Raw genomic sequence first — 13287 nt, 5'->3', positions numbered from 1 at the left:
GCAGTATCTTTCATGTTCTTTTATCCTTGTTTGTATGCTGTGTTTTGTTGTCCCGATGTAAACTTGTCCACAGCTGCAAGGTATACGATATACTTCTGCAGAGGTGAGGGGGTCTCTTTTGTCTTTTGCTGATCGTAGCATCTGTTGTATTTTCTTGGTGGGTTTAAACACTGTTTGTAGGTTATGTTTTTTCAAAGGTTTCTCCATCCTATCAGTGACTCCTTTAATAAATGGCAAGAATACCTTTCCTATGGGAGACTGTTTTTTCTGAGTTTTCTGATTTTTGTTTGGTTTAATGGCCCTTCTGATTTCATTTCTGGAATAGCCGTTTGCTAGCAGTGCGTGATTTAGATGATTAATTTCTTCCTTGAGAAACTGTGGTTCACAGATCTGTCTTGCACGGTCCATTAATGTTTTGATTATTCCTCTTTTCTGTTGGGGGTGGTGGTTGGAGTTTTTGTGTAAGATTTATCCAAGATTTATTCATTTCAGGTTCTTTCCAATATGTAATTTGAGCCAGGGCTCAGCCCCAGGCCATATAAAGTTTCTATTGGCATTGGCAGCTACCATTTTCCAGTCAAACACTGGCATCTTTTCTAGATACCACTTCGCTTATTCTGCTTAAGGACACATATATTTATAGAATTAAATTTATTTATGGTCAAATTCATTTGGAACTGTGTAAGAACCTAGCTGCTGGCAGAAAAGGCAAAAAGGGTGACATCACCATCAGCACAGTTCCACTGACATTCGGAGGAGAAGGCAATTCCATCCTCTTCCCTTGCCTCACTGCACCACCCAACCCACATGGCCCATGTGCACCCATGTGGGTCCCAAGACCTTGGGAATAAACTTTCCTAGGGCTGGAAAAGACTGCTATGGGGAGGTAAATGTGGGAAAGATCAGTGAACTTTGTGACTGCTGGATCCCACGTATCAGCCTAGGAGAACTGCTTTGTTTGTGTGATTGCTACTGCATGTGCAAGGAGACCTCCAGGCTCAGTGCAGTAAGATTCCCACAAAGATTTCCCCATCCAACAAGCAGAGCAGTGGATCTGCTTCCTGTGAGGGATGCAAATGCAGGCCCATGGTCCACACACAGAGAAGGAAAGCTAGATTAGAGTCGTTTTGTGAAGTCTATTATACATGCTTGCATAATGCCATTAATTTGGATAATATCTTTAATTTGCTTGACATGTTTGTGGAAACCAAGTCACTGAATTTGCTTTCTTGGAGACAACATTTGGAAGTACTTGATACAGAACACACGTACTACTTACCACACATTAAGTTGTAAACCTCAATATTTTCAAAAGGCTGCACCTCAGTTTTTTCTTTAAATCCTGGCCCATGCGCAACAAAGATGGCCTAGACAGTCATAACAGAATTGTGTTATTGAGGGGCTTTCATTTAAAATTTAATTTAAAATAAAACGATTATAGCAAAATTTTAACTCATGACAAGTGTAGTAGGAGCTATTCATTACTACAACTTTGAGACAAGAACTTGGTTTATTTTAGAAAAAATAATAACCCGTTAACAGTCTAGTTAAGCATACTTTGATTGTGTATATGTTCTTATTAAAAACAGTTCGCAGCTGTTTCCTTTTGCTCAAAAAGACTTTTCACAGCATACTCATTCCATAATTTCAGTTGTGCATATGAAAATCCTGGCCTTTATGATATGAACCATACAGGCATGCATCAGAGTAAAACAATGCCATAGAGAATAAGAAGTACTTGCTTATATACATACTTTAAATTGAACTTGGTAATATACATGGGGGGGGGGGACTTCTTACCTCCATACTTTTGAATTCATTGTCATAGCCATGGTTACCACCATCACAAAATCTATAATCTTTAGTCCTAAAATAGACACATAATGAATGAGAATATAATTTGCCACAAGAGTATTTATTACTGCAAATTAGACCTGAACCAAAGAGAGAACTATTAGGTTGCTAGGCAGGAGACTAAAAGCCAGGACCTTCAAGGTAGCTTTCTCAGAAATGCTACCTGTTCCACGTGCAGGACCAGCTAGGCAGGCACAGTTGGTGAGTCTCAATGCGTGGATGAGAAGGTGGTGCAGGGAAGAGGGCTTTAGATTTGTAAGGAACTAGGCAACATTTTAGGACAAGCCAGGACTATACAAAAGGGATGGGCTCCACTTGAACCAGGATGGAACCAGACTGCTTCTGTAAGGGTAGGTCCTGTCTCACTAACCTATTAGAGTTTTTTTGAAAGCGTCAATAAGCATGTGGACAGGAATGAGCCTGTGGATATTGTGTATTTGGATTTCCAAAAAGCTTTTTACAAAGTCCCCCACCAAAGACTGCTAAGCAAACTTCATAGTCATGGGATAAGAGGACAAGTCCTCTTATGGATTGAGAGCTGGCTGAAAAATAGGAAGCAGAGAGTAGGAATCAATGGTCAGTTCTCACAATGGCGGGATGTGAGCAGTGGGGTGCCTCAGGGATCTGTGTTGGGACCGGTTCTTTTCAACCTGTTCATCAATGACCTGGAGTTGGGGTTAAACAGTGAAGTAGCCAAGTTTGCAGATGACACCAAATTACTTAGGGGGGTTAAAACAAAATTGGGCTGTGAAGAGCTCCAGAAGAATCTCTGCGTACTGGAAGAATGGGCATTAAAATGGCAAATGAGATTCAATGTGAGCAAGGGTAAAGTGATGCATATTGGGGCAAAAAATCCCAACTTCACATATACACTGATGGGATCTGTGCTGGCAGACACAGACCAAGAAAGGGATCTTGGGGTGGTAGTGGATAGCTCAATGAAGATAACCCAGTGTGCGGCTGCTGTAAAAAGGGCAAATTCCATGCTGGCCATAATTAGACGAGGAATAGAGAATAAAACTGCTGATATCATACTGCCCTTGTACAAATCTATGGTGAGACCACACTTGGAATACTGTGTACAGTTCTGGTCACCACACCTAAAAAAGGATATTACAGAGCTTGAGAAGGTGCAGAAAAGAGCAACCAAAATGATTAAGGGACTAGAGCAACTGTCCTATGGGGAGCGGTTAGGACGCTTAGGGCTGTTTAGCTTGGAAAGAAGGCGGCTAAGGGGAGACATGATAGAGGTCTATAAAATTATGCATGGTTTGGAGTGAGTGGACAGGGAGAGGTTTTTCTCCCTCTCCCATAATACTAGAACACGGGGTCATCTGCTAAAGCTGGAGACCGAGAGATTCAAAACAGATAAAAGAAAATATTTTTTCACACAACGCGTAGTTAAATTGTGGAACTCTCTGCCCCAGGATGTGGTGATGGCTGCCAGCTTGGAGGGCTTTAAGAGGGGAGTGGACATATTCATGGAGGAGAGGGGTATTCATGGCTGTTAGTTAGAATGGATACTGGTCATGCTGTGTACCTATTCTCTCTAGTATCAGAGGAGCATGCCTATTATTTTGGGTGCGGTGGAACACAGGCAGGATGGTGCTGCTGCAGTCATCTTGTTTGTGGCTTCCTAAAGGCACCTGGTTGGCCACTGTGTGAACAGACTGCTGGACTTGATGGGCCTTGGTCTGATCCAGCAGGGCCTTTCTTATGTTCTTATTTTCAGTAGCATCTTCATCAGTGTCAAAAAGCAAATTCCACTTTTCAGTAATGTTGTTGTTGTTGGCCTCAAGAGGGATGAAATGCTTCACCTGTCAGGAAGCGATGCGCCCAACTATTTGCTCGTAGATATGTCAGCCCATAACCAAAACTAATTGTACATCCTGATATCATTCTTTACTAGATGGGACCATTCTGGGAGAAAGCCCAGGGCGAGGGAGAGGGAGCAAGGATCGGCAGGATCGGCAAACACTACGGCTGGGATTCTGCACCATTTCCAGTCCGGCTGCTTCACAGCGTGGCCGGGGCAAAGAGAAAACGTGGCACGGAAAGGGCGCCCTCAAAATCCGAAGCAAAGGTGCCCCGGCTTTGACGTGACTGCGGAGGTGCGGGGAAATCGTGCGGAATGCCGAAAAGGCGGTGGGCCAACTCAGACAGGAATGTGTAGCAAATCACCAAGCAAAAATGACCTCTGTGTTTTTGAATGAGAGCCTAGAGAGGTGAGAGGCAGCAGAAAGACACAGGCAGGCCGACAGCTTTCAAAGCTGGAGAGACAGCAGCACTAGACAGTGGGGAGAGGGGGAGAAGGAGAAAGAGATGAAAGTTTCTAGAAATTTTCTAGCTGGAACTGATGGAACACGTTTGGGGACTGCCTATGTTGCTTCCTACCAACATAGGCCTCCAGCACTCCCTCATTTGATGGACACTAACCCTGTAGCATTTCCCAAGTAGCATTTCTCACTGTTCCAGTAAGAAGAGAACATGTAACAAATAAGCATGTCTGTGCATATCTGTGCAGGCTAGCTAAATTAGTGAACTTGGACTGAATTCAGTCCGCTGGAAGAGTTTACTTCCATGGGTCATCAATCAGTCCACAACTCTAGTAATGAATTAGTCCAGAACTACAAACTTTATGGATGCAAAACAGGATGCTTCCAAAATCAGCACTATAAACACAATCTAGCTTGCACATACATGCACACTTCATATCTTGATGGGACATTAATCAATTTAACTGTCCCAAAAATAGTGTGTTTGAAACGAAAACTTCAGAACCTGCTAATGGTAATAATAAAGGAACTGTGAAGGAAAGCAAACATTTTAAGCTGTAAGCAGTGCGGACCCAATACATGTTGATGTTTAAGGTCTTCGTAGTGGTCAAACCACCATGGGAAGATCAGTATCAGTTAGTCAGAGAATGACTCCCCTTCAGGACAGAACTTTTTGAATATACTAAGAACAATAACAGCAACTTGACAACCAAAGTCAATTGCTCTTTGTCTGCAGAGTTGATGGGGAAAGTATTCTGAACCCAGACACCAGCCAGAGGAAGAAGAGCTGCTGGGATGTTGTACTTTCTCTTTTCCAGCATGAATCCTAGAAAGATGGGGAAGACTATAATGGGAAGGGGGTGTCTTTTTAATGTAAAATTGTCAATATTTGTGTAAGTCACTCAGAGCATTTGAGATACAAGTGGTATAAATCACATATTTAATACATTATTGGCAGTTTCCTGTGCTTTAGTAATACCCCTATATCAACTCATTAGTAGGGCCAGATCTGATCATAAATAAACGTTCACCATCAATTCCATACCTCACAGCCAACCACTGCCGATCCACCATAAGATGAACTTTATCAATGCGGATGTTGTTGACATAATGAAACCTTTTCGGTAAGTTTGGAGTCAAATAGGCCTTGAAGTGCTGATCTGTTTTTTTACACTAAAAGTGACAAAGAAAAATTGTGAGATTTTCAAAATACAAATGCCAACAATGAAATCCCATGAGAATCTTATAGCCCTGTGAGATATCAATACCCTCAGATAGTAGTTCATACCACATGCACAAACATCTTGTACAGGAGCCAGGAAGAGATTTTATCTTGGTATCTGGAGATCAGACTCAGTTTATCTGTCTGAGTCAGCCTTCCTCTCATTGTACCAAACATTGTAAAGTGTGTGGAGGAAGAAGGGCTTGTGGCTCTGTATCCCTCACACTTTCTGGGTGCATGTCTCCCTAAAAGAAGACATTAGCAAAAGCCACCATATGACATTCAGCCTAACCCCAGCCAGAAGATCACCAGCCTCTAGGAACCTTTCTTCCAGACAAAACTCTTTGGTTCTGTGCTTGCCATATTTTGTACACTGCCTACCCATTTTAAGCACTTTACAAATATTTATTATTAAATTTTCTGCTAAGGTCAATTGCTTTTTATAGGGAGAGCAGATGTTCTGGTTTCCATAGCTAACAGCAGAATCAACTAACTAAGTTCCATTTGACAGGTCTAGGATGCACTTTGGCTGATGCAGACCAGTATTTGCACCAGTGAAGCTCAAACAAATATATAGGACTACAGTTGCTGCCAGATACATCGTGGCAACTCTTGCACATACCACAAAATAAATTATGTCACTAAACCTTGCACAAAGTAAACAGTATAGTGGCGGAATTCCCAACACCTTTCAGCCTGTGAGCACCTTTGGATTTCTGACTCAGGGTGATGGGCACAACCACAAATGGCTGCCCTGGGAGGCGGAGCCAACCACAACATGTCAGGCAGTGAGGATATACATAACTCTGTTAGTAGGTCTCCAACATTATAGGCAGAAGCTCTGTTTAATGGAATACTTTTTAAAAATATTCTTTAAAAATATTTTCTTTCTTACACACAAAATCAGCATACCTATTGAACTAGTCGAGAAACTCATCTTCCAGTATATGTCTTAATTTTGCAAGCATCTAATACACTTATGCAAATGGAAAGGGGGAGGTCCTTCTTTGGGCTATCCTCTTTCCATGAGCTCTTTTCTCATGAGCTTTTGAGCTATCCTCTTTCCATGAGCCCTTTAAAAGCTGTGCTGTTACTTGTAACAGCAACAGTTGGTGTTGAAGGGCTGGTAAGAGCTCCTTGCATATGAGAGAGATTCTGGTCAGATTCTGACGGGAATGTAAATGATTTTTGAAAACTGAACAAAATTCGATATAGTGATGTTATTACTGTATCAACTTTCACCTGAAGTATAAAAATGCAACAACACTAGAAAGATCTGCTGACTTCCATAGACGTCCCAACTCGGTGCATTTAGCATTTTAACTGTGCATATTCAAGTCCCACTGTGTTTTGAGAATATGACTCCACTATTTGCACAGGTAAAGTATTTTACATAACATACACATTATACCATAATGGTTTCACTCTTTTCTGTTTGACCAGTCTCCTCCAGAGGAGCCCCGTGGCGCAGAGTGTTAAGCTGCAGTACTGCAGTCAAAAGCTCTGCTCACGACCTGAGTTCGATCCCAACGGAAGTTGGTTTCAGGTAGCCGGCTCAAGGTGGACTCAGCCTTCCATCCTTCCGAGGTCGGTGAAATGAGTACCCGGCTCGCTGGGGGTAAAGGGAAGATGACTGGGGAAGGCACTGGCAAACCACCCCGCAAACAAAGTCTGCCTTGGAAACGTCGGGATGTGACGTCACCCCATGGGTCAGGAATGACCCGGTGCTTGCACAGGGGACCTTTACCTTTACCTTAGTCTCCTCCAGAGGTACAGAATCAGCTGGGTGGAATTTATCTTGTGAGGTGCCACAGGGTTCTGTTCTCTCACCCAAGCTCTTTAATATTTATATGAGGCAGCTGAATGAAATTGTCTGGAGCTTTGGGGTTGGGTGTCATCAACATGCAGATGACACTCAGCTCTATATTTCATTATTTGCTTGAGGAACAAGCCTTCAGATGCATCTGTCTTGGTTCTGAACAGGTGCTTTAAGGCTGTGGTCAGGTGCTAAGGCAGAACAAACTGAAGCTGAATTCAGGCAAGGCAGAGGTAACGCTGGTCAGGAAGGCTGATATTCTGGAGGGACTGAATCTACTTGTCCTACAGGGAGTGAAGTTGGGTTTTTCAGAACTGGTTAAGAGCTTGGAACCTGCCTTGCTGTTAACAGGTGGGCATTGGTGGCCAGGGGTGCCTTCTGTCAGCTGCATCTGGTTTGCCAACTTTCTCATTACCTAGTCTCAGCTGATCTGGCAAAAGCGACCCATGCTTCTTTAGCCTCACAGGTGGATTACTGCAACACACTCTGTGTGGGGGCTGCCCTTGAAACTATCCAGAGACAACAACAGGTCCTGGGTGTTGTTAGGAGACAACCACCAGGAACATACGTTGCCCATTTTGAAACAGCTACAGTGGTTACGAGCCGCTTTCTGAGTTCAATTCAAGGTGGTGGTTATGACTTTTAAAACCCTTTACAACCTACAACCCACCTATTTGAAGGACTGCATCCTTCCAGCTGTCCCTGTGTGCAAACTATGGCCTTCAGGCAGCCACTTGTTGGGTATCCCACCACTTAGGGTGGCCCATCTGGCATCGACCAGAGCTTGAGCCTTTTCCATCATGGCTCCGGCTCTGTGGAATGGGCTCCCTGAAGAGGTGAGGAGGCCATGCTCCCTGGAGGTTTTCAGGGAGCACTCCAAGGCCTGCCTATGTGCCAGGGCTTTTGAGGGGGTTTAAATGGCAGCCATCTTTTAAGGGGGGAGGCTTGCTATTTTATCTTTGGTTTTAGATGTGGATGTTTTAACTATTATTGTAAGCTACCTTGAACCAAGAGGAAAGGCAGGATATAAATGGTTTAATGAATAAAATAAAAATAAAAACAAACATCAAAAACTCAAAAAGCCCTACCTGGCTCCTCCCACTTTCTATAAACACTTGATGGCACAAGAAAAGGTGACAACACCTTCCTTTTCCTTTTACAAAGTCCTCTTTCTTTGACTGAAATTCAGATTATTATGAGTGGGGAAAATTTTAAACCACATGATTAATGGTTAATGGCATATTTTTTGAAATATACATAATTTAATATATATGACTGAGTGTGGGCCTGTGGTGGCTTCAGTCCTGTGCGCCCTCCTTGGAAACCTAGAAGTCTATGCCCCTGGTTTTAGGTAGGATTCCTATTTCTGGCCAAATCAATCAATCAATAAGAGGGGGAGGGGAGAAAGCAGCCTGCTCAAATCTTTCAGATCACTGAGAATCTTGGGCAATTAGGGAATAAGCACAGGATAGCAAATACAAATTTAATACCAAAATGGAGATCCAATGGTTCAAATTTAGAAAGCTGAATTTGCAGTTTATGTATCCTTACAAATCTGTTACTTTTACAATGGTTTCATGCCTTGATGGATACCAGTACTTAAAATGTCAAAACTCAAATGTTGAACTTAACTACAGAAAAATCAGTGTCATAACACTTCCATTCATATAACTATTTGCATGGGTAAATACTAAATGAAAACCAGGTAGTGCCTGAAAAACTAAAGTTTGATTAAAATAAAGGAGACATGTTAGGATGCTATCTGTGTACTCAGAGGCTCATTCTTCAGAGGTCAGGAAGACCTCTAGTGGTAAACTGTTCAACAGCACTTTTTGACTTCATCATCAGAATATTACGTGGTACCTATTATTTGCATAGAGCTAGGTCCTCTGGCCCTGACCTGGATGGCCCAGGCTAGCCGGATTTCGTCAGATCTCAGAAGCTAAGCAGGGTCAGCCCTGGTTAATATTTGGATGGGAGGCCATCAAGGAAGACCAGGGTCGCTATGCAGAGGAAGGCAATGGCAAACCCCTTCTTTGAGTCTCTTGCCTTGAAAACCCTATGGGGTCACCATATGTTGGCTGCAACTTGCCCTCACTTTACACACATGCACAGGTGTTACAGGTTTTTCTCTAAATAATGGTTCTTGGAACATATGATGGTTCAAGTTTGTTATCCCATTTCAAGAAGGCTTTTCCTCAGTAGACCTCACAAGTCTACTGGCTCTTTCCACATGTTGCTGGATCTTTTAACATCATGGCAGCAGCATGGGATAAACTTGTAGTAAGCAGTTCCCACATGGCTGCCATAATGTCTAAAGGCACCTATATCTACATTACCATGGGATTCAACTGGTAAATCAATAGCCAGTTTCCTCTAGTAGAATTCTATTCAGAATTCTATTGCCTGGTTAGTATTAACACTTTTACCAAGGTCATGTGTTAAAAACTCCCAGAGACATCAATACACTACAGAGATATGTATTTAGAAAAGATACATCAAAGACATGCTTGACACTAAAACAGTATTAACACAGCTGAAATGTAAAAGAGAATTCCAAAATAAGATGTTTACTTACTGTGAGGTTTTTAACAATTCCTTCAGAATCAACTATTATGAATAAAATAAAATAAATTAGATTCTAGATAAAACTGTGTTGCAATCCCACACAAACATGTATTGGTGTGCACACACAATTAGGAAATCCATTTGCATAGCCTGCTAAACAAAAATACCAACTCCAAGAAGCGCTACCCCATCCCACCATGCAAAATCTGCCTCTATCCACAGTGCCATGTCATTGTGATCCATTCCTTTCCTGTATTCAGCAGGAGAAGTACAGATTCATACAATCTGTATCATACAACTGAGCAAATCTCCTTTCATACAACAATGATTAAAATGGATTTGACAGTTGTCACATGTGGGTTTCTGTTATTCAGTGTAGCAATATAGCATGGTGTAGTGGTTAAGAGCAGTGGTTTGGAGCGGTGGAGTATGATCTGGAGAACCGGGTTTGATTCCCCACTCCTCCATATGAGCTGCGGAGGTTAATCTGGTGACCTGGATTTGTTTCCCCACTCCTATACACGAAGCCTGCTGGGTGACCTTGGGCAAGTCACAGCTCTCTCAGCCTCACCTACCTCACAGGGTGTCTGTTGTGGGGAGGGGGAGGGAAGGTGATTGTAAGCCGTTTGATTCTGCCTTAAGTGGTAGAGAAAGTCAGCATATAAAAACCAACTCTTCTTCTCCTTCTCCTTCCTTGCATTATAGAAACACCTCAAAAGGTGCAAACTGAGCCAGCTCAATGTGGCCTTTGTACTATAGGACTTGTATTAATTTATGCCACGGTAACATAGCAGTCATGTGGCAGACAGATTTGCAATCATTCCGCTTCATTTATGTAGGCAACTGCAAAACAGAATAAAAACATTTGTGCACTAATGTCATGACTATCCAACTCCCTCATTGCAAATATGATTAAAGGCATTGTTGAATGTGAGGCTTGAACACAACTATGAGCCTCTTGAGTCTCAATTTACATGTGAACACTGCAAAAGCATGACATAATGTGGAATAACATTGGCATTTTTACAAGCCAGAAGTTAATGAAAGCCTGTTATATGATATTGGCCATGGAACAATCAAATACTATGTAACTCTGCGTATGATGGCATTGCAAATGAAGTATTCTTGTAATCTGAACAGATGACTGCAATGCAAGACCTGAAACAAAGGGATGCTTTCCCTTTAACCATTCAAATTGGAGTAAACATTAAAACTGCAGCATCTAAGTTTTACCAGGGCATCAGGGAGCAAAAACAAGAATGGGCTCACTGGAGATGTTACCAAACAGCTGACACTCTGATCCAGTGACTGGATCCAGGTGTGGAAGATCCACCATACCCATGGTCCAGTCCCAGCCATAAGGGTTACCCCATTAATTTCAATGGAAGAGACATGCAATGTGCATTTCCTTTCCAGTAAAATGAATGGGCAGGCCTGTCCATATGAGACCTCTGTGAATGTATCTGAATGCCCACAGAGATGTTTATTATGCATGCTCCTTCTGGAAGGGACCAGACTTACATGTGTAGAAGTCCTTTGGAATATTCTTTGATCGTATACGTGGTGCTGGCCCTTCATACATAAAAAAATCAATTTTATCAAAATAGTCTGTCATGTATTCCATTTTGTTGCAGAAAGTCTTGTCCATTCCTACAAAAAAAGAAAGAGAAAAATATTGTGTAGTTGAACAAATACTGAATTTACATAGTTAAAAAAGCACTTTACTTAGGGTTGCCAGGTCTGGTTTGGGAAATACTTAGACGTTTTGTGGGTGGAACATAGGGAAAGCGGGGGTTTGGGGGGGGAGGGACTTCAGCAGAGTTTAATGCCATAGAGTCCACCCTCCAAAGCAGCTATTTTCTCCAGGGAAACTGATTTTAGTCATCTGGAGATCAACTGTAATAGCAGGAGATCTCCAGGTGCCATCTGGAGACTGGCAATCATAACTTGACTGAGGATCAGTTAGCACTAGGGATGCCAGGTCCCTCTTCACCACTGGCAGGAGGTTTTTGGGGGCGGAGTCTGAGGAGGGTGGGGTTTGGGGAGGGGAGGGACTTCAATACCATAGAGTTAAATTGCCAAAGCGGCCATTTTCTCCAGGTGAACCGATCTCTATCAGCTGGAGATCAGTTATAATCGCTGGAGATCTCCAGCTAGTACCTGGAGGATGGCAACCCTAGTTAGCACTGAAAACCTGGGCCACAGAGATACAAAAGAACAAACATACCGTGATCAGCCAGAACAATTAGATTGACACAGTTGTGCAGATTTCTTTGTTTTAGGCCTTCCATTAACATCCCCAAAGCTTGATCTGCTAATTGTAAGGCTTTAATTACCTAAACAGAAGAAGGAAAGGTGTTATTATCCCTTTTTTCACACCTCAAGGCCACAACCAGGTCTATAACAATTTTTATTTAATGTGTTTGTTTACAATATTTATACCCATTATCTCCTTATAGTCAAGCCTGTGGATATATAATATATAATATAACAGAATAAGAGTAACTTTTAAAAGTCAGGCTTTCTTTTAAAGCATTTTTTAAATGAATTCCCAGTTTGCAGAGAAATCAATTAATTGTATTAAGGGAAACATATGTATTGCATTTAGAGCAATATTTATATTCTTTGTTATTAGGCAGTCCATTTACATTGCATCCTGTAATGTGAGGGGATACTAGATATGTTTTAATTGCTGATTCAGAAGTAACATGGATCATCAATAAAAAAAGGTAGATTTGCTTGAGGAACAATGTACTGATGGCATTCTTAGACTAGTACAGATGTAATCCTTAAAAATAAGGGGAAGGGTGCTGATGTTCTCCAACCAGTTCTGCTTCATGTACTAGTTTCTTATTGCTGTTAATCATTCTTTCTTGTATCTCTACTATGCGGAACCATAATTTTAAGCGTGGCAGGAGGTGTAGAAATTCATGCCAGAGACAAGAAGGTCCAAGAGAATCACAGTGCTCATTCATGGCCTGTTCTCCTGATTCCCGGTGGTAAAGGGTTACGTCAGCACCCGCTCTCTCCAGCTGGAGCCCACGTCAGTTTAAGAACTTTCCACACTACAGTTTTTCCAAGCAATAAGTTGACAGCTGTCAGTTGTTGAAAGGGATCCCAGCTAGCATTTCATTTATAGAGAAATAACAATATCTTAGCTCTGAAATTTTATTTTTTTTTTCATCTTACTAGCTAGCTGCACGGAACAGGTTTGTGCATCATCATACAGGTACCTACTAACATTGGACTGAAAGCATAAATTAAAAAAAAATCTTACTCCAGCACTAACTGGTCCAAATGAGTGTCCCGATGTGTCAGGTTCCTCAATATACAATGTATAGAAATCTGGCCTAGAGTTCAAAAGAAAAGGAGAATTGTGACTGCATGAAGGGGAATTGCTGTCCATTCCTTCCCAAATAGTGCAAAATATGTACTGTCAAAGAAAACTGAATATTTGGGTTTAGATTAGTAGAATCAGTAGTTAAGTTTAGCCACCCAGTCAGGCTTTTGCTAACTTTGCACCCTTGGATAGATAGCAAAACTCAGAGGCT

General features: G+C 41.9%; 1 protein-coding gene across 1 annotated transcript in view; it reads right to left on the bottom strand.

Moving 5' to 3' along the window:
* ENPP3 (ectonucleotide pyrophosphatase/phosphodiesterase 3) overlaps positions 1-13287 on the bottom strand; it is a 94412-nt gene that overhangs the window by 43374 nt on the left and 37751 nt on the right. Inside the window, exons 10-16 of the mRNA XM_056856232.1 lie at positions 13014-13086; positions 11964-12072; positions 11258-11386; positions 9747-9778; positions 5176-5303; positions 1801-1867; positions 1280-1367 (exon numbers count right to left, since the gene is read on the bottom strand). Coding sequence (XP_056712210.1) covers positions 1280-1367; positions 1801-1867; positions 5176-5303; positions 9747-9778; positions 11258-11386; positions 11964-12072; positions 13014-13086 — 626 coding nt within the window. The remainder of the gene's footprint in view (positions 1-1279; positions 1368-1800; positions 1868-5175; positions 5304-9746; positions 9779-11257; positions 11387-11963; positions 12073-13013; positions 13087-13287) is intronic.

Source organism: Euleptes europaea, chromosome 10, assembly GCF_029931775.1.
Source record: "Euleptes europaea isolate rEulEur1 chromosome 10, rEulEur1.hap1, whole genome shotgun sequence".
Lineage (NCBI taxonomy): Eukaryota > Metazoa > Chordata > Lepidosauria > Squamata > Sphaerodactylidae > Euleptes > Euleptes europaea.
Note: the sequence above shows the minus strand (reverse complement) of the source record. Positions and strands in the feature narration are given on the sequence as shown.